Consider the following 20,189-nt stretch of genomic DNA (forward strand, 5'->3'; position numbering starts at 1 on the left):
TCGCAGGAATGGGTGGGTGAGATTCTGTGGCCTGCATTGTGCAGGAGGTCAGACTAGATGATCATAATGGTCCCTTCTGACCTAAATATCTATGAAAAAAAAACTATGAGTAGACAAAGCATGAGACTTTCAGTTCTGAGCATTGGAATCCTTGCAGTGTAGGTCCCTGCTAATGTTAATTTCCTTTGCCTCCACAGTGGGAGCGACTCTGGTTCTTAATCCTCACCTTCACTTTCTTCCTGACGCTGGTCTGGTTTTATTTCTGGTGGGAAGTTCACAATGACTACAATGAAATCAACTGGTAAGTAGAGCATTTCTGGTGGGGTCACTCATGCAGATTTGTGTGTTCTTGAGATGAACCAGGTCACTATTGTGTGTGTGAGGTTTTTTTGTTTGTTTTATTTAAGGAACTTCTTAAAACATTAATGATATGTTTGGGTTCCTTTGGTGGAATCAGTAACTAGTAAATGGATGGTGGAGTCTGTATTAAGTGAGAACCGTCTTCTGTCTCTCTACATCAGTGATTCTCAAACTTATTTGATCACGCCCCCTTTTTTGTGCCTGTCATAGTTTATGCCCCTCCTCCCCGCCATACGAGTACATATGCCAGTTTTTAAAAAATCAACACGCAACCCTCACTAGATATTCAAAACAATAAGGCCTTGATTCAAACAGAGCCAACGACCCATTGTCATAAGAGCAAAACCAAAACTGTGATGGTGGTCAATGCTTACAATTAAATGTGCACACCGCCTTGCAGCAAACAGATTCACGTGCAGATGGCAACGACTTTGTATAATGCGATGCAGGCTTCACTGAAATCCATCAAAATGCGCAGCACCATCTGAGCACTTGATGTGTTGCTAGTTATTTATTGCTGTGGGTAAAATGTGCACAGTAAGGTTTTTTTTCTTCTCACCCTCCCGCACCCCTCTGAATACATTCTCTGCCCCACCCTTGGGGGACCCGCCTCCCAATTTGAGAACCTCTGGTCTACATTGATAAACGTATTGATATATACTTGTATTGATATTGTTTAGCCACTAGACGTGGGCTGTGCAGAGTTCCAGATGGGTATGCTCCATGGTAAACGTGGAGAGAAAGAAGTTGGAACTTAAGTTGTTGAATCCAGTTTGTGTCTCTAGTTAGTAATTTAAGAAATGTTGTGTAAGAAGGTATTGTGATGTCATATCCTGTTGATCCTTGTCAATTGTTTGCTTCCATAAGACTCAGACCCCAGATTGAATCTACATTGGCTATTCTAGTTGTAGTGATGTTTTTTATTCTAGTTTTGGCTTTTGTTTTTTAAATTGGTCCTCCCAAACGTGAAAAATTCAAACCGAACAAAAAAAGTTGTGGTACTTTTTTGTCTAGGTTCAAACTCCTCTCCCGACTGTAAAGGCTAAAAGAGGCAACCAAGCAAAAATACTCATTTATACATAAACCATGTATACAAAAAAACAGCTTACTCTGATTCATTTCCATTTTATTATTCCTTGTTGAACACCTTTCCCCGAGGCCCTGCCCCACCCTGCCTCTTCCCCCGAGGCCCTGCCCCACCCTGCCTCTTCCCCCAAGACCCCGCCACCCATTCACAAGCCTTCCCCCTCTTTTCTTCCCATCGCTTGCTGCTCTTCCCCTCCGTGTCCCCATCCTGGGTTGGAAGGGACTTGCCTGTGAAGCCAGGGCTGGGAGCTGCAGGTGCCCAATGCGGGTAGGAGGTGGCCCCAGCTGAGCAGTGGCTGATGCAGGTGATGACCCGGTGCCTCCCCAACCCGCAGTGACCCGACTTTGGGTGTCCGGTCAGGACATGTGGCCGGACACTGTCAGGTCCCCTTTTCGACCACTTTCCGGTCAAAAATCAGGCACCTGGCCACCCTACATCGAACCTGCTCCAGGGAACTGTTAAGATCCTGTCAGTCAAAAGCCTGAGGTGGGCTTAACTATGGAGCCACGATCAGCGCTTCCACAATACACACCTGTCTGTCACTCCCACTTCCCTATTTATTGTTCTGACGTGGTGTTCTGGATGCTCCGTCGTGGCAGGTGCGATCACAGAGGAAGTCAGTTTATGTTAAATATGCACACAATTCTTAAAAAATTATTTAATGGATTTGTTTGCTCGTGCTTATTACCAAAGGTGCTGGATCCTGATGATTTCTCTTTGGGAGAAAAGAGATACAGTGATGCGTCCTTTATTAAGAAACATTTTAAAAATGTATTTTAATATAGATTATAAAAATATGAAATAAGGTATATTACACACAGTAATAAACTATGTTAAAAGAATGAAGCTAATTTACCCCCCACAACCGCTGTGCATATGTATTATGGGACAGTCTTTAACTACATGGTCTCGCAGTATTTTTCCCACAGGACCCCTCCTTCACTCGTTGCACAGGATGGATGGCGCTCAATTAATGAGCGGCTGTGCAATGTTTTGTTTTATCCCCATTGTTAAATGTGTGGCCCAAGGCCTTGTTTACTGCACATTATTCAAACCCTGCTCTAAAGACAGAATTAGAGAATCCCAGGAGGACATTACTGTGGTGCTCATCATTTATAGTATCTGAATGCTTCACAAGCAGTCATGAATTTATCTTCACAGCCGCCCCTGTGAAGTGAGGGAGTGTGAGCCTCATTTTGCAGATGGGGAGCTGAGTTACAGTGAGACTTAAGGTCAAAAGTATCCATTAATTTTGAGTGCCCAATTTGAGATACCTAGGGCCTGATTCTTCAGAGTACTTAGCATTATATAGCTCTAACTATGTTCAAGTATGGCTCCCAGGGACTTCAGTGGCAGCTCTGAGTACTCAGTGCTTCTGCACAACAGACGCCAGGGTCTCAAGTCAGGCACCCGGAAAATGAGCCACTCCCAGGTAGTGACCGCTGGGGAAAGTTAGGCTGCATTGACTTACCCAGCGTCACATGGGAATACTTGGGCAGAGGGACAGGGGTAGGCTCAGGTTCCCCAGGAATGCATTCAACTGTCTTAACCATGAAAGTGCCCTCTCTCTTCCGACAGTCCCCACTATCTCAGTCCCAGTTCCAGTTTACCACCCCACTCCTAGCTCCTCATCCTATCACTTCCCCACCCCCATTGTGATTCTCATCCAATCTCAGTCACCGCCTCCCTCCCCCAGCTCCTTTCCTCAGTCTCTTAGCCCCACCAGTCCCAATGCCTTGTCAGCTCTCTCCTCCCCTATTTCTTAGTCCCAGTTTCCTTGTCCATCCAGTCCCAGATTCCCTCAAGCTTATCATCTGATCTCAGGTGCTCCTTCCCAACCAACTTTCTCCTATTCTTCTCCCAGTTCCCTCACCAGGTCCCAGTCTCTCCCCCTCATCCATGACTCCTATTCCCGTCTCCCTTCTCCAGTTCCCACTCAGTTTTTCCCCTCTTCCAGTCCTCAGTTTTGGTAGGTTCCTTATCCCACCCTAGTCCTTTCCTGTCTTCCTTGTCCGCGTGTTGTCCCCTCTGCATTCAGATCAGATGGCTTCCTTCTCCATGCTGCAGCCAGGGCATCGAGATCTCAGGAGAGAGATGCTCCCTGCTTTTAGTTCTGGTGCCTGGCCATTACGGTGAAAGTTCTTCCGAGCCCCTGTAGCCCTGGGCAGGAGTATGCTCCATTGCTTTGTGGGGATGGCACCTACAGAGTCAGGTCAGCACTAGGTTCTGTGAGGGAATGGAACGTGGTTGTTGAGGCAGGACTCTTCAGAGATTTTACCTGCTAAAATCCAAAAGTCACAACGGAGCATGTGTGAACTGTGATTCTCTTCCCCACCCCCCTCTCCAAAGCCTTTATAACTCTGCCAAATTGTGGTGAATTTTCACAGGGATGGCAGAAGGCAAATCTCTGACACACAGGCCACCCCGCTGCTGAATTTCAAGTCCCTGCTCCACAGCACAGGGGCACTAGAACATTTCAAAGAAATAGATCACCAGAATTTAACTATTGCAGAACATATTCCCCGCAAGCCCTGTTCTCAGAAACAGCAGAGCCTGGGCTAGACAGCTGGTATGCAGACAGTTAAAATTTTGCAAAGTTATAAGCAACTAAAAGAAGGCTTTTTCTTCGAAAGTTCAGGGAACCTTACTCAGCCCACTTTGTAATAAAATTGAATTTCTTGCAATATGTCTGGGCAATTTTCTAAAACGCTTTAGAGCAAAGCCCAAGCTACTGTCAACTAAATCACCTCAGCAATCACCTTCCTGTCAAAGACAATGTGCAAATTCTATTCCAAATGCAATTGGTCATTGATCCCATAAATAAACTGCCTGGTAGGATGCTGAAGTTACTGAATGAGTGTTCAAAAAAACTTAACGATGGGAGCGATTTTCTGCCAGGAATGACTAATACAAGACAGGGCTGTCTCTAAACAAGTTCGTGTTTTCAGCAGGGAGATTAACATAGTGCTCCTGAGGATGTGTTTGGGGGTAGCTTGTATCCTGTCAGCTCTTTTGACAGTTTTATTGAGCATGGCCTGTCCGCTCTCATAGACATTTAGAGTAGAACATGTTTATTTGGGATGTCTGGTGTCCTGGAATAACTTGATGTTCCAGGGTGGGGAGAATAACTTAAAGTGCTGAAGAGAAACTCAGTCTCAGATGGCGGTACCATGCTGAGGTGTCTTTACCTGTCACCAACCCCTCTGGGACTTCTGTTGTAATGTCACTCATGGTACTTCATTTTCCTTCTCGTGTTTTTTCCTCTCCATGGTTTCTCCTCGTTGCTTACTTACCACGCTGACACGTGTTGTTTCTTTGTGCTCCCCCATCTGTCTGTATCTGCCTGTCTTTTGTCTTAGATTGCAAGCTGTTTGGGGGCAAGGACCATCTATTTCTTCTGCACTTTCACAGTGCCTCGCCCCGTGGGGTCCTGGTCTGCAACTAAGGCTCCTGTGTGCTATCACAATATTCGTAACAACAATTATCTGGAGTCCAAATATTCAGCAAATACCTGTGTGCGGCTGATTTTCTAATTTTTTAAATTATTTTTGTTTTACCTGAGGGAAAAGTGCAAGGGTTTAAATTTCCCACAAGACCCCCAATATCTTTTCTTCTGTCATCTCATATCAAATGCACAGTTTTCTCTCTCTGCTTTCTTGTAAGCCCCTATGCAACAGCCGATCACCCTATGAAAAAAGCAGCACTGAGTCTCAGAGCCCCGGTCAACAGACTCTGGCTCAAGGAGCTTGTGCTGTGGGACTAAAAATAGCAGTGTAGACATTTTGGGCTTTGGCAGCAGCCTAGGCTCCAAATCCTGGTGAGTCCAAACCTCTACAGTGTCATTTTTTAGCTCTGCAGCACAAGCCCAAGTCAGCTGACACGGGTTCTGAGACTTGCTGTCTGGGGTGGGGTGTTTTCTGTGTGGATGCACTTAGAGAACTGGCCAGGGCTGCTTTCAGCACTGCTTTTGCTTTTCATAGCAAAGGAATGTAAAGTGAGTACTTCAGACGTCTTTCAAAGCCATCCTGGACATTTCTACAGCTTTTTTTAATCTGATGACCTGTTAAAGACAATGAAGCCACATGAGTAGAGCCCAGGTAAAATGTTTGCAACAAAGCCCTAACGGCACACAACTCACTTGGTTTCAGATTCACAATGGAATTTGAAACCAAAGTGGAGCAGGGTTGCCAAGGTGATGAGCAAACCTGGGCTGCTGGGAAGTTTTGCCAGGTCTCTGGAAGAAACCAGGAGAAATCTGAACTCTGTGATCCAAACGCAACCAAACAAAGCTCTGCAAAGGTCAGTTGCCGAGTTTCCTTCGAAGTACCCCAATGAGGAAGGCAATATTACATCTATAAAGCGGCTAGATAAATTGAAACATAGGACTTAAGTGACTTGCCTAAAGTCACGCATTGTCTCATTGGCAGAGTTGGGAATAGATCCCTTAAGTCCTGGCTCAAACCTCTAGACCAGTGGTTCCCAAACTGGGGTTCGCAGAACGTTATAGGGGGTTCGCCAGAAAGATTTCACTAATGGCGGCCAGAGGACCCCGGGCATTGGAGACAGCAGGTGGAACCTGGTTGCAAGCCAGACAGCCTGAGCCACACGGAGAGTGAGGCAGGGCAGTTGGGGCTGGCAGCCTGAGCCCTGCCCCCGTGAGCCGGGGAGCTGGCTGCCTGAACCCCAGTGCTCCACGCGGGGCTGGCAGCCCAAGCCCCAGGGAGAGTGGGGCCAGGCAGTTGGGGCTGGCAGCCCGAGCCCCAGTGGTCAGCGGGACCTGCAGCCCGACCTCAGTTGACCAGGGTGGTCAACGGGGTCCAGCAGCAGGAGCTGTGCAGAGTGCGGAGGAAATTTAAACTTAAATCCCTGGAAATATTCATTTTTAGGAGGGGGTTCACAAGATTTCACAATTTAGTGAAAAGAAAAGGAGTACTTGTGGCACCTTAGAGACTAACCAATTTATTTGAGCATAAGCTTTCGTGAGCTACAGCTCACTTCATCGGATGCAAGGGGTTCGCGGGCTGTTAAAGTTTGGGAACCACTGCTCTAGACAACACTCCTTCCCTAAAAAGAAAAGGAGTACTTGTGGCACCTTAGAGACTAACCAATTTATTTGAGCATAAGCTTTCGTGAGCTACAGCTCGAGCTGTAGCTCACGAAAGCTTATGCTCAAATAAATTGGTTAGTCTCTAAGGTGCCACAAGTCCTCCTTTTCCTTTTGCGAATACAGACTAACACGGCTGTTACTCTGAAACTCCTTCCCTAGCATGCTATTTTCCCTTCTAGCATTAATCTGTAGATCCCAGTGAAGGATCCTGACCCCTCTGGATTCACACAGCTACTGGTGGCTCCAACTCTGTATGGGTGAACGTGTCCAGCTGCTTTGCACTGCCTGCAGGACTTCTGGCAGCTGAAGCATACTGGACACCAGCCAACCGGATATGAGTTATGGCACTCTCTAGTTTGCAATGGTGCCAGCTAGTGCATCATGTCGTTCAATCTCCTAGCTTATTCCATTATAAAATCCAAAAGGAATTATTTTTTTAATGAAGCAAAAGCCCCAGAGGACTGAGAAAGGGGGCCTCATTTGGATCTAGATCACAGATGGAGATAGCTCACGCTAGGCCTGCAGAGAGAGAAGTGAACATCGTGCTTAGGCTGAAGTGTTCAAAAGTGGCTGATGACTTTGGATGCTTGGAGTTTTGGGTATGCAACTTGTGATGCGGAGTGCACACTGTTCTGTTGACTTAGTTATGGTTGCGCCGCTTGTCTCACCAAAAACTGGAGTACCCAAAAATTGTGGACCGTGTTTGAAAAATGTGGGCATTGCATGGTCTAGAAGTCTGAATGAGTCTGGGAGCCAGGAACTCCTGAGCCTTCCTCCCAGCACTGACACTCCTCCCTCCTGTCATCAGAAGCAAGTTACTTTCTCTCTTTGTTTCTGTATTTTCATCAGTAAAATAGAGATATTTCATAGGAGTAGATAAGGGATTAGTAGTAGGGTTAATTTAAAAAAAAACAAAACAGCAAAATGTGCAACTGAGAAAACTGCCAATTTATCCCGGATCCATGTGCTGATATGATAGACCTACTTGCTCCCTGTCCTTCGTCTGTCTCTGTATCTGCGTCATGGGAAGGACTGTGTGTGTGTCTTTGCAGCCCCCAGCCCAATGGCGCCTCAATCCTTTTGGTAGCACCTGAAGACACGAGTAATAGACTGCTGTGTCTGACAGTACAACCTCTGCGCAAATGGAGCCTGAGTGTCATACAGCTGCTAATGCAATCCTAAAACACAGTCCGTGGATTCCTTCTCCTTGCAGCTTTGCACTCATCCTGGAGTTAATCTACTAACGGTTTGTATTACTGAGGAGAACAGCAAGCAATTCTGTTCATCCAGCCGTGAAGAGCATGGGACAAGCAGTTTTTCTGATTGTGCTCTCCTCCGTTTTGCAAATGCGCCGGTTGAATGCTTTTGACAGGAAACCGCAATGGCATATTGAAGGCATATGGTGGTCTCACCTCGTAACAGGCATTGGACCCACTCCAATGCACTCCATGGCTTCCACTGTCTTCCCAAGTGATTCAGTGCTGGCTCAGGTGGCTTAGCCATCTGCTCCATCCGCCAGAATCCCAGCCCGCTATGTCTGCATGTTTGATCCAACAAGGATTGGATGGAGAAGACCTCATGGACAGCTTTGCACATGCTGGAAGGATGCTGTGCCATCCCACCTCAGCCTTAATATAGAGCAGGTTGCAACACTGGTAGGAGACTGTGGGCTCTCTGGAAATGGGTGATCCGAAGTGTGCTTTCTATGCTTCATGAGCAGGAGAATTAATGAATTGATGTGTGAAGTACAGCCCGCGGTGATGCAAAATTTGGGCACCCCATTATGAAAGCTCCTGGGAAGGCTGCTTTGGTCACCATATGCCCCATCATATGGGAGGAAGGTGTTGCTTATTAAAATTTAACGTTAATGGAACCCATGGTCCCAGTGAGAGGGTCGGGAGCCCTGGGTGAGTGGATGGCATTGGGAAGAAATCTCCCACGTATAATAAAAGTAGCTGTGGAAGATGCTAACTGGACTGGAAATAGCAGGACTCTGTATATGCATTAAGCCACTCAAGCATCACAGTTTGATGTTAAAAATGGGCCAGTTGCTCGGTATGTACCAGACCCCAATTAGCCACCTGCTTTGGGATGCATTCAAGTCCTGACAGCAGTGGTGTACAGAAACAGCACTGTTTTAAAAATAGCCTAAAATTCTATGAAAATAATAGGAAAGAGGATGGTAACTCAGTATGAAGCTTTAATTACTGTGAGGCTAATCCTGGGGATGGAGGAAACATCACTTTCCACTGTCTACACACAGGCACACCCTGGCTTTTGCAGCATAGCTGTTTGCGATGTAATAAAATGCACTGGTCATCAAAAAAGTGCCCAGCCAAGTGGCAGTAGGAGAAGCAGGAGCACCTGTGTGGTCCAGGCAGAGACGCTTGCACTGGTAATTGACATGCAGGCAGTATGAGCGAGGATCCTCTTTAAACCTTGCCTCTGCTGAGATCCCAACAAGCCAACAGCTGCTGGTGATAGTGAGACAAGTGGTGGCCTGTCACCCCATTCTCTACCTCTGCACCGTCTGTTTTTCATTCACCAGTCATCCCGTTGCAATCTAGAGTGTAAATTCTTTAAGGTGTGGGGGCTGTCTTCATACAGTACAATGAGCCCCCGATCCCTGCTTGGGGCCCTTAACCCCATCAAGGTTATGAAGATTTTTTAAAAAATGATACTGTGATGTGGCCAGCTGGCCATTTGCAGTGCCTGCCATCTCTCTCTCAAAGGCAGTGCCACTGGCCCTCTTCAACCTGTCCCAATTAAAGTGTGAAAAGAAAATAATAGTGTAACTATAATCGTAAACCAATTGTTATACACACATGCACCCTATTGCATTCTGCCTGTCTGAAGCCGCACCTGCAATTTCAAATGGATCGAGTATTCTTCATTTCCTGACCCAGAGTTTTGCAAACGCATTGCCAGGTGCTGCTAATCAGCTGCCACCACTCACCTGAAAGGCAGCTGCGCTTCACAGATCAGTGTGGTAATCCCTGTGTATAGTTTGTATAACGTATTAAGGGCCCAGCCCTGCACAGATTTCCCCAGGTGAGCAATCCCACTGAGTTAAACTGGTTATTCATGTGGATAATGTGGTTCACGTAGGCAGATGTTCGCAGGATGGGGCCCTGAACTTGACAAGAGTTATGGAGTCCTTTGGGCTGAAATGTAGTACAGAGACAAACCAAAACCACAGCTTGACATGTATTGCTACAGGCTTTTGTCCTTTATCTAAAAGGCTGGCAGCCCTGAATATGCAATGTCCTTCCCAGCTTTTTTGCTTCATGCCTCAAAAATAAGTAAATGTTTTAAATTTATTGCCTGGAGTGATTCCTTTTGGTGCATATATTCAGCTGACTTTATTTCAAGTCACCACTGCCTAGCGGTTATAGCTACATAGTCAAACCACGGATGGAAAAAGGGAGGGTACATGAGGCTTTGGAACTAGCAGGCTAGATCCTATTCTCCTCTAAGTCTATATAATAAATTCTTAATTCCTGTTTTCATCTAGATTCTGGGGAACATGGATCTGTTTTTTATAACACAGTAATACAGTTTTTAAACTTTAATATTAAACATCAAGTGAAGACTTTCATTAAAATCCAGGGGGAGTTTAAGGGATGTAGATGGCAAAAGCAATAAATGCACGGAACTGTATATATCTGAGCCGTGTGATGCTCAGCAGTTCAGGCGCTCGTGAGTGTCTGTGAACCCTTCCTCCTCACTTCAGTTTGTGTGGCTCAAATTCCCTTATTTTCTGGATCTAGGAATCAGGATAGAAATCTTGAGCTGGGTGCCTGTATTCAAAGAGGAGCACCAAGTGATGTATTCATGGAGGTCTGTGCTGCTATGCCGACAGGCTGTCATGTTTTGTATCCATCAAATCTGCATCAGGGGATGTAGCTTTATTCCTAAATATGATTGGCTGTAGTGATGAAGCCTGGTGTTCATGAATGTGTGGATCACCAGATCTATGCCGGACAGGATAGGGCCACTTGCAGATGGAAGTGGGCGTGTGACAGACATGACAATGTTCTGGACAAATATTACTGAATGAAGTTAAATCTTGTTGAATTAAGTTTAATTAGTTGAGTTTGTTGCATTAAAAATCCAAAGGTTTATGTATTGTTGTGGGATTGCATGGAACTTCTTGAGGAGGGAGACGTGATTCATGCAAGTTGTGGGAGGTGTTAGGAACTCGAAAGAACTGGCTGGGACAGTACATGTGAAGTGGATTTCCTTGGAGGCCCTTGGGGGGCCTGGAGAGAGAAACCCATTGTCTCCTGGTTACCTGCTCCTGGAAACTCCTAATCAAAGCCACCTAGGCTGTATAAAGGATGGACTACACTTTCCATGAGTGCTCTTGTTCTGAGCAAAGGCTGTTATGAACTTGAAACCACAGGAAAACTCTTGTGTGTGGTTTGAAGCACAGCTCACCTGACAGAGCCCATGCTGGAGTTGGGGTGATCTCTGGTGAGCTTATCGGCATGTGTGTAGGTTCTTTTATTGTTTTGAATGTTTTCTCTGTAATGCTTTGCACCTTACAAATAAATGTTTGCTTAGAAAAAACTGTGTGGTAACTTACTTTGTTGTTAGTCTCTGAAGAGAAAACAAAGGGCAGGCACTGGCCTGTTGCGGTAGTCTGCCTTGCTGAGGGATCACAGTGTAGGCAGGGAACTGTTCGGCCTGGAAATACCCTGGTTGGAAGGGAGAAAGATGCGGGTCTCTGCCCAGGAGAGGTGATGGCCGGGGGAGCCGGAAGCCTGAGTGTGGGTGTGCTTGCTGTACGACAGAGTGGGAGGTATGGTCACCCTGAATTGTGACGGACATCTCTTGCCGCTGTGGCAGTCTGGGCATCCAGCAGCACTGAGGAGTCCAAAAGGACCCTCAGACTGGGGTCCAACTTAACAATTAGAGGCCAGAAATCTTCACTAGCAGAGGAAGTTATGGAGAAGATGAGTTCTTCCAGCTGCTTCCCTCTTCATCTCAGCATCACCTCAGTCTTGCCTGGGTTCAGCAGCTCTTCTCCTTGCTGCTAGTCTTGGCCAAGGACTGTGAAAGGTGGATGATCGGGGCCTTTTGCCTTTGCAAATGCTGTGTGAACTGTGCGCTGCTGGCATGTCACTCTGCATTGTCTAATGAGCTCTCCATCAGCTTCATGATATGATGTATTCACTGAATGACATGGACAGAGGCTTGAAACTTTTGGGATTCTGCAGACCAGATCCACACACAATAGGTTGGAAGAGCCATAGGATCCAGGTATCCTGACTCCTGGTTCTCTATTCCAGACCCCACGGCCCATTATGTGGTTGGTAGTGCTCCCCACTGTTGTGTTAGAAACTTGGGTGTGAACCTTTCAATAGGATTCATGCCGTGGATCAGCAGAGCTAGGAGTGCCGTGAAGGCAGCGTGTTTTGATTTTTTGAGTGGACTATGGAGGCAAAATCAACCAAGCGGTGCTCTAGGACTCAAAAGTTCAGGTGGCCATGCCAAAGCAAACTTGTGAGTTGGCATTGCCTCACCTGTCCAGCACTCAACCTCTCCTTCCTGCCGCATGAGAGGATTCAACTGCAATTGTGTTTTAAGTCTAGAAAATAACCCACTGCAGAGCCCAACGGATGTCTTTCTACTTTGCTTCCAAAAACATGGAACCTCACCACAGAGGGGAACTAAGCACAGGGCAAGATTTAAAATTATATTTAGGATCAGAATTAGGTTTACAAAAGCTGGGAGAGGGGCTTTCCGGGTCAGGCTTTATTTGCACCAGTGTACCTAAGTGCTACAGGGATCTGCCCCTGCTTTCGCTGAAGTCATTCAGGAAAATTCCCATGTAGTCCTCTGGGGACAGGACTGGGCTCAAGATCCTGCATTACACTTGGACACAAGGTGTGAGGAAGAAGGAGGATCCAACTGCCAACGTCCTGTCTTTTGTGAATTTACAGAAGATGGTTTGATATGAGTCCGTGGGAGTTAAATGTATTTTGGGGCTATTTTTTTTTCTCTTTCCGGTCCTTTTGTCTGCAGGCTGAGCATTGTTTGAAGACTGTTCTTGTTAAAGTCTCAGTAACTCTAATGCTACAGATGAATATAACAAGGTTCCCAAGTCATCTTAAGAAGCCCTTGCACATGAGAAGAGTGAAGTGCAGTTTGGGGGCAGCAGTCCCAGGAACTCCAGGGGTTTCTTTAGTATTTGTTGTGCAAATCCCTGAAGAGTCAATGTCTGTTTTCTAACCATGTCAGTGTACGTGTCACTGCCCTTTTTTCCCTTTTGCTCCTTTCCTCTCTATTGGTTGCTGCAGAGGGCAGGTGCTCTGGTTGATTCTATAGAACTGATGCTTTTGGCAGGCGAGTCAGATTAGGGGATGGCAAAGAGCCACATGGGGGAAAGCGCACACATGCTCAAGTCATCTTACTGGCAGCGCTTCGTGATCTAAAGCATTTCCAAGAGCTAGCACAGGAAATCAAACACATACATCTGTATGGGGTCTCCACTGGAGGGAACATGTGGCTTCAGCTGTTGTATAACTTTGTATAACTTTCGTCAGCAGGGGATACTCTCTTTTTGGCAAGACAGAGAGCTGGAGTCCAAGTTCATCTTGTTTCATTGGGTTCACTGATCCTTACATGAAAACTGACAATACGGTAGGCTCTTTAATTACCGCTTAGGTCTGGGAGAGTTTTATTGGGAAGTGGCTCTCCATTTAAATACAAATTTGACATCTGAAGTCCAGTGAGAAGGGGGTAGTATCACTTACAGCGCTGATTGTGGTCTACTTGGTTCAAGCTATTATCGTTAACTCTTTCACCATCAGCATCTCTACCCTGCCAATAGAGAGGGGTGGGAAGCAGGCACGGAAGAAGACTGAACCAATCTCCCTGCACTGGAGAGAAGGGAATCAAAAGCTGAGAAGGAGATAGTGAAAAGGGATGTGGGGAACATGGGGAAAGGGTGCACAAGAAAGGCTGAAGTAAAGAGACACCAAAATACATGTAGAAGGAGAAGTGAGAAGCTGAAGCAAGGGAAGGATTTAGGAAAGACAAAAACATCTGGGAGAATGAGAGAATTTTTTCATTGAATGTCAATTTAGTGGATGATCATTTTAGCAGGTGGGGTGGGTTAGGATGTGGAAATAGCCCCCTTGGGTGTGGGGTGGGGAGCAACTGAGAGTTGCTGCAGGGAGGAAAGGGAAGGTGGGCAGGCAGGGAATAGGGAGTGAAACAGAGATGAGATGGGGCAGAAAGAAAAACAAAGGGCAGACAGGGTGGTCGTGAAGGCCCAGTGCTTGGACAATTTCAGCTCCTGGTCGAAGAACAGCTGGCTGAAGCGGAACCCAAGCAAAATGGGGGTGATGCTGGTGGGTAGAGGAAAGCACCTGGAAGAGATTGTGGCCATGGTGCAGCCTCTGTGGAGGAAGGTACACACCCACAACTGGCCGGTACAGTTCGTAGTGATTACTCACTGATTCTACCTTCTTCGTTTGGCCAGGAGGCTCCACCCTATCCTGGCAGACAGTGACCTGGCTTAATTACTCACATCTCCGTCACTGCTCATGTGGATTACAGCAGTGCAGTAATCCTAGGTGTGAAACCATCAGTGCTTGGGGAAACTCCAGCGAGAACAGAACCCTGCAATGCGTCTCCTCTGCAACACAGGCTGCTGCAAGCACCTCCAACTTGTCCTTTGCTCGCTATACTGGCTTCTCATAGAATAGTGAGTCATTTTCAAGGGTCTCAGTCCTCCTTTTCAAGGCATACAGTGGCCTGGGTCCAGCATATCTACAAGAGCCTAAAGCTCTGGGATGAAGAATGTGGTCCACAACTCTGCTGCTCTGGCTCAATGGAACTTTCTACCCCCAGGGTAAAGATCACGTGTTCAGGGGGCAGAGCTTTCATAGGGGCTGTTCCCAGACTGTGGAACAAACTCCACAGGGCCTAAGGACCATCATAAACCACCACCTTCCACTCCTGGTGCAGGACCACCTCTGACCTGCCTTTGCCAATGGACACATACAGCAAAGTGTACAGCTGAAAAAAAGAAATGAAATTAGAAAAAAATGACAACCCCTCCCACCAAAATAAAACACTCCATTGCATGTACAAGTCTCCCCCTGGAGAGACAATGAACGATATATGATAGGTGTCAGTCATGTCTCTTAACGCCCTGCTGGCAGGCGCTCGGACACAGTGGGGATGTGGGCGGCATAGGATATTGTGGAGATGAGTGTATCTGCCCACTGTACAATGGTGAATGCAACAATGCTGAACAAATAACTCTTTGCTACACACAAGCTGTGATGTCCTTGATCTTTGTACAAGTCTCCCATTGACATCAGTGGGAGATTGTGGTTTGTGACGCAGCTAATACACAATGTTTAAAAGTGGAATTCAGTTCTTTGCACAGAAAGAGTTTGACACCTCATCTCTCCTGCTCTGAATAGACAGGCGCATTGACGACTGAACCAGAGGGAGAAGGTGGGAGGTGTGGGGGCAAAGGTTACAGATACAATATGATGAGTATTACCTTGTTTTGAAGGGGGGTTTTCTGTATTTTTCTTATTTTTAAGGGACATGGTTTTTTTGCTTGTTCAATGCCCAGGTCTGTAGTGCACCCTCTGTGGGCTGTTTGACCTACTTGCAATGAGTTGGTGGCCTTGTTCCAGCTTCTAGTGGCCAGTTTTCCACATCTCCAAAAATCACCTTCTCGATTAAGCCTCTTTCTTCTCAAGCTCAGCAGAGATTGGACAAAGGACTGAGTGGGTCATAGGGATTGAGCTCCTTTTTCTTTCCTCTACTTGGGCCCGCCAGGTCAGGGTTCTGGCACACCCATGGTGTGGGGGAAGCCTGCATATCCGCTTCCTGTGCCAGAAGGGTTCTGCCCATAAATAGAGCTTTCAGCCTCCTGGGCTCTCAGTCAGGCACCTTATACAACACTAAATCTCCCACACGCAATCTGGTCTGATCGCTTCTTATCCATAACAGTATTATCCTTTCTAGTGAAAAGACTTTAGTGAAGGACTAAGATGCACAGAAATTATCACTTGCCCAAGGTCACACAGTAAAGCAGTAGCCAAGCCAGGACTAGAACTCAGGAATCCTGCATCAATCCCTTCTCTAATCACCAGAACATACCAGCTCCCCAACTCTCTTGAAGTCCTCTAAGCAAACGTGCACCTAACCTGATAGACATGCTTGCCTTACACCAGGGGTGGCCAGCCTGGGGCTCCGGAGCCACATGCAGCTCTTCAGAAGTTAATATGCGGCTCCTTGTACAGGCACCGACTCCGGGGCTGGAGCTACAGGTACCAACTTTCCAATGTGCCGGGGGGTGCTCACGGCTCAACCCCTGGCTCTGCCCCAGGCCCTGCCCCCACTCCACCCCTTCCCACCCCCTCCTCTGAGCCTGCAGGGCCCTCACTCCTCTCCCCCACCCCCAACCTCCTGCACACCACAAAACAGCTGATTGGGAGGTGCGGGGAGCGGGGGGGGGCACTGATTGGCGGGGCTGCCAGTGGGCTGGAGGCACTGGGAGCAGGGGTGGGGAGAGCAGATGGAGGGGCTGCTGACATATTACTGTGGCTCTTTGGTAATGTACATTGTGTTGTAGTAGCCAGGCAAGGAACGAACAGACTTCAACAGGACTTTATTTTTTAAAGTGGAAACCTCTTTTCCAAGCTGCTGCTGCACCCTCAGTAGCTCTCCCTCAGCCTCTTCAACTCCTCCCCCTCCTTCCTGTTTCCTGTCCTTTCAGACTCCCAACAGCCAGTGCTCCCAATTCTAATAATTACAAGCAACATGCGAACACTGCATTCCCTCTTCTCTTAAGAAACTCTCCCAGTTACAATAAACATTGTTGTTCTAACCACAGGAACAAACAGGAAACAAGGCGCTATACTGTTGACAGAAATATTACACTAAAAACTCAATAGATACTCCATCACATAGTCTTAGTCCAGACAGGTGGTTGTCTGGGTCTGACAGGCCGTCTCTCAAGCCCCAGTTCCAGTGCAATGTCTTGTTGTGTTGATACTACAGTGAAGTCATCCAATGCAGACTGGGTATTGGCATAATCTCCTCTTGGTGCATAGGCAGGTGCAAGATAAGAAGCATTCCATACCCACCCATCAGAAAGTCGATAGATGTAAGGTCCCTTCTTCTCTATGATTTTAAGAGGAGCTGTGAATTTATGGTCCCCTTTGCGTAAAATTCCATTTATGGTCCCCTTTGCGTAAATTTTCATATTCTAACAAAGGAACCACACTCAAACTATGATTCCTTAGCACCCCGCCACTTGTCTGTGAAAGCCTTAGACTTTGCTTGGTTCTGTTCAACTGTTTTTCTCACATCATCCTTGGTTGGGGCCTCAGGTCGTGCCTTTAACAATCCAGCAATGTTCAGTTTAGTATTCATCTGTTTCCCATGCAGTAACTCTGCAGGTGATCTTTGCATTGTGGCATGTCATGTAGCTCGGTATGCTTGCAAGAAATCAGTAGTGAAGGTTATCCACAATCGCCCTTCCAGTTTAGCAGTTTGCAAACTTTCTTTCAAACTTCTGTTAAACCAGTGGTTCTCAACCATGGTCCACCGTTTGTTCAGGGAAAGCCCTGGCACACCAGGCTGGTTTGTTTACCTTCAGCGTCCGCAGGTTTAGCCGATCGCAGCTCCCACTGGCCACGGTTCACTGTCCCAGGCCAATGGGGGTTGCGGGAAGCGGCACGGGCCGAGGGATGTGCTGGCCGCCGCTTCCAGCAGTTCCCATTGGCCTGGAGCGGAACTGCAGCCAGTGGGAGCCGCAATCAGCCGAACCTGCGGATGCGGCAGGTAAACAAACCAGCCCAGAGCACCAGGGACTTTCCCTGAACAAACGGTGGACCACAGTTGAGAACCACTGTGTTAAACCGTTCGATTTCCCCATTGGCTTGAGGGTAGTATACGGATGACCTTCTGTGTAAAATGTTCCTCTCTGCTAGAAAAGTTTCAAACTCCAGGGAAGTAAATTGACTACCATTATCTGAAACCAGTTCTTTGGGGTTACCTTCCCTGCTAAAAAGCTGAAAAGAGGAACTTAATTACTGTAGCAGATGAGATTTGCTATGTAAACGCTACCTCAGGCCATTTACTGAAATAGTCTATTAAGGTGATGGCATAATGACAGTCAATTGGAGCAGTATCAAAGGGTCCTACAATGTCAATCGCCACTTTTTCCCATGTAGATTCAGGAAGAGGAACAGGCTGTAATGGAGGGGTACATGTCACTGCTGTCTTATCATGCATTTGGCAAGTGACACAGGATTTTATGAGTGCTTCAGTTTGAGAGTCCATCCCTGGCCACCAATACAGATCCTGTAGTCGTTGTTTCATTCTGACAATTCCTTTTTGAGTATCGTGTGCCAGGTGTATGGGTTTTGACTGTAATTTTTCTGGCACAAGTAGCTGGTGTGTACCTCGTAGCACACAGCCATCGAGCAAAGAAAGTTCATACCGAACTCTAAAATGAGGCAGCAAAACTGGGTCAAGGTTTTTAGGGTTTCTGGGCCATCTCTTTGTCAGAAATTCCCATAGTTTTTGTTGAATTGGACACGCTGAACAAGCAGCTTGAAATTGTTCTCTTCTAACTGCAGTAAGAGTGCTTGTAATAAGTGCAACTACTACATCCTTATCCTCCAGTGGAACATCTGGTGAAGGCAAAGGCAGGCGAGAAAGGCCATCAGCTATCACATTTTGGTTTCCAAGCTTATATTCCAGTTCATAATTGAAAGAGAGTAGTCTTGCAGGCCATCTAGCAATACGATATCCTGCTCTTCCCAGTCCTTTCGTGGTGAGCAATGTTGTCAGAGGGCTGTGGTCTATGCGCAACTTGAACGTGCAGCCCCACAGGTAAGTTCTCCATTTTTCAGTAGCCCAGACACAAGCAAGTGCTGCTTTTTCAACTGCAAAATATTTTCTCTCAGTATTACTTAGTGTCCTTGAAGCAAATGCAACAGTCCTCTCTGTGTTGTCCTCATGAAGTTGTGTGAGGACAGCCCCAAGTCCATAATCAGACGCATCAGTAGTTACAATTGTGGGCAAAGCAGGACTGAATAGTGCAAGTACTGGACTATGTACAATCAAGTCTTTTGCCCTTTCGAAACTAGCTTGTGCATCCATTGTCCACACTAAGGTTGAACTTCCCCATAGTAATTCTCGTAACGGTTCAATGACAGAAACATAATTGGGAATGAATTTTGCATACCAGGAGGAAAGACCCAAGAAGGAACGTAAGATTTGCAAATCTGTTGGAGGAGCAGCATTTGAAATTGCCAGGATATGAGTTGGATCGGGTTTTAGTCCAGCCTGTGAAATTGTATGCCCCAGAAAGGAGAGTTCAGTTTGTCTAAATTTGCATTTGGACCTATTGAGCTTGAGGCCTGCTTTGCTGATGTAGTTTAGAACAGACTGCAGGTTATTGTCATGCTCCTCTGAAGTATTTCCAAACTCGATGATGATATCCAAATAGCACTGAACTCCATGTTGATTCTTCAAAATCAATGACATCATTTTTTGGAAGGCACTTGAGGCTGATGCGAGACAGTATGGAACACGTTTAAAACGGAATAGTCCCTCATGTGTATTAATGCTGTGAGGTCTCTGCTATCTTCATGCATCATAACCTGGTGGTATGTGTTCTGCAAATCAAGAGCAGAAAACATCTTTGCTCCACAGAGTTCTGCAAATACTTCTTCTATGTGAGGAAGAGGATGGCTGTCAATCACAATAGCTTTATTTGGCTCACTTAAGTCCACACAAAGGCGAATGCCTCCACCCTTCTTCTGCATCACTACTATAAGTGAAACCCATTCTGAGGAGTTAATCTCTTCAATAATGTCCTCTTGAACAAGTTTTCTAAGTTCCTCTGAAACAGCTTCCCTGACTGAAAGTGGTAAGCGCCGTAACTTCTGTCGTACAGGCATCACATTATTCCGCATTTTAACTTTATGCAGAAACCCATAAGCACAGACGAGTTTCTCCTCAACCTGGTGTTGGGTCCCAGCTGAAACTGGTGTGTGTACCACAAGAGTGCTTTGCTGAGGAAGATCAATTTGTCCATTAACTACACTGAGATTTAAAGCAGCCAATAAATCTCTGCCAAGGATGGGAGTGCCTTTGTGGACAATATAGAACTCTGCAGTTACACAGCAATCACCAAAAGTAACTATTGCTGGCAGGCAGCCACGTACTGGAATATGGTTTTTCAAATAGTACACCGAGTGAAGGTTGGGTTCAGTAAGAGGCACATCTTTAAGGTAATGCAAATAGATGGAATCAAGTAGTATAGATACTGCTGAGCCAGTGTCCAACATTAGCTGAATAGAGTGTGATTTACCTGAGGGTATGGCATAAACGTTTTCTGTACACTTTATTTGTTCTGGAATATGTGCAGTAGTGATTTTGTCCACGCTCAGCACAGTAACATCTGGTATTGTAACTGCATGCACCTGTTGATTGAACTGTCTGCTGCGACATACTTTAGCAAAATGTCTAATCTTTTTGCAGTGATTGCACTGAGCTACTTTTGCTGGACATCCTGTGTAGCTTGCAAGGTGTTGTGGGGATCCACAGCGAAAGCATGCTTTTACTGGATTTTGAATTTGC

General features: G+C 46.4%; 1 protein-coding gene across 3 annotated transcripts in view; it reads left to right on the forward strand.

Moving 5' to 3' along the window:
• GDPD5 (glycerophosphodiester phosphodiesterase domain containing 5) overlaps window positions 1–20,189 on the forward strand; it is a 337,315-nt gene that overhangs the window by 233,783 nt on the left and 83,343 nt on the right. For all 3 annotated transcript variants that reach the window (XM_074955111.1, XM_074955119.1, XM_074955130.1), the window contains exon 4: window positions 198–301. In XM_074955111.1, coding sequence (XP_074811212.1) covers window positions 198–301 — 104 coding nt within the window. The remainder of the gene's footprint in view (window positions 1–197; window positions 302–20,189) is intronic.

Source organism: Natator depressus, chromosome 1 (assembly GCF_965152275.1).
Source record: "Natator depressus isolate rNatDep1 chromosome 1, rNatDep2.hap1, whole genome shotgun sequence".
NCBI classification, from domain to species: Eukaryota; Metazoa; Chordata; order Testudines; family Cheloniidae; genus Natator; species Natator depressus.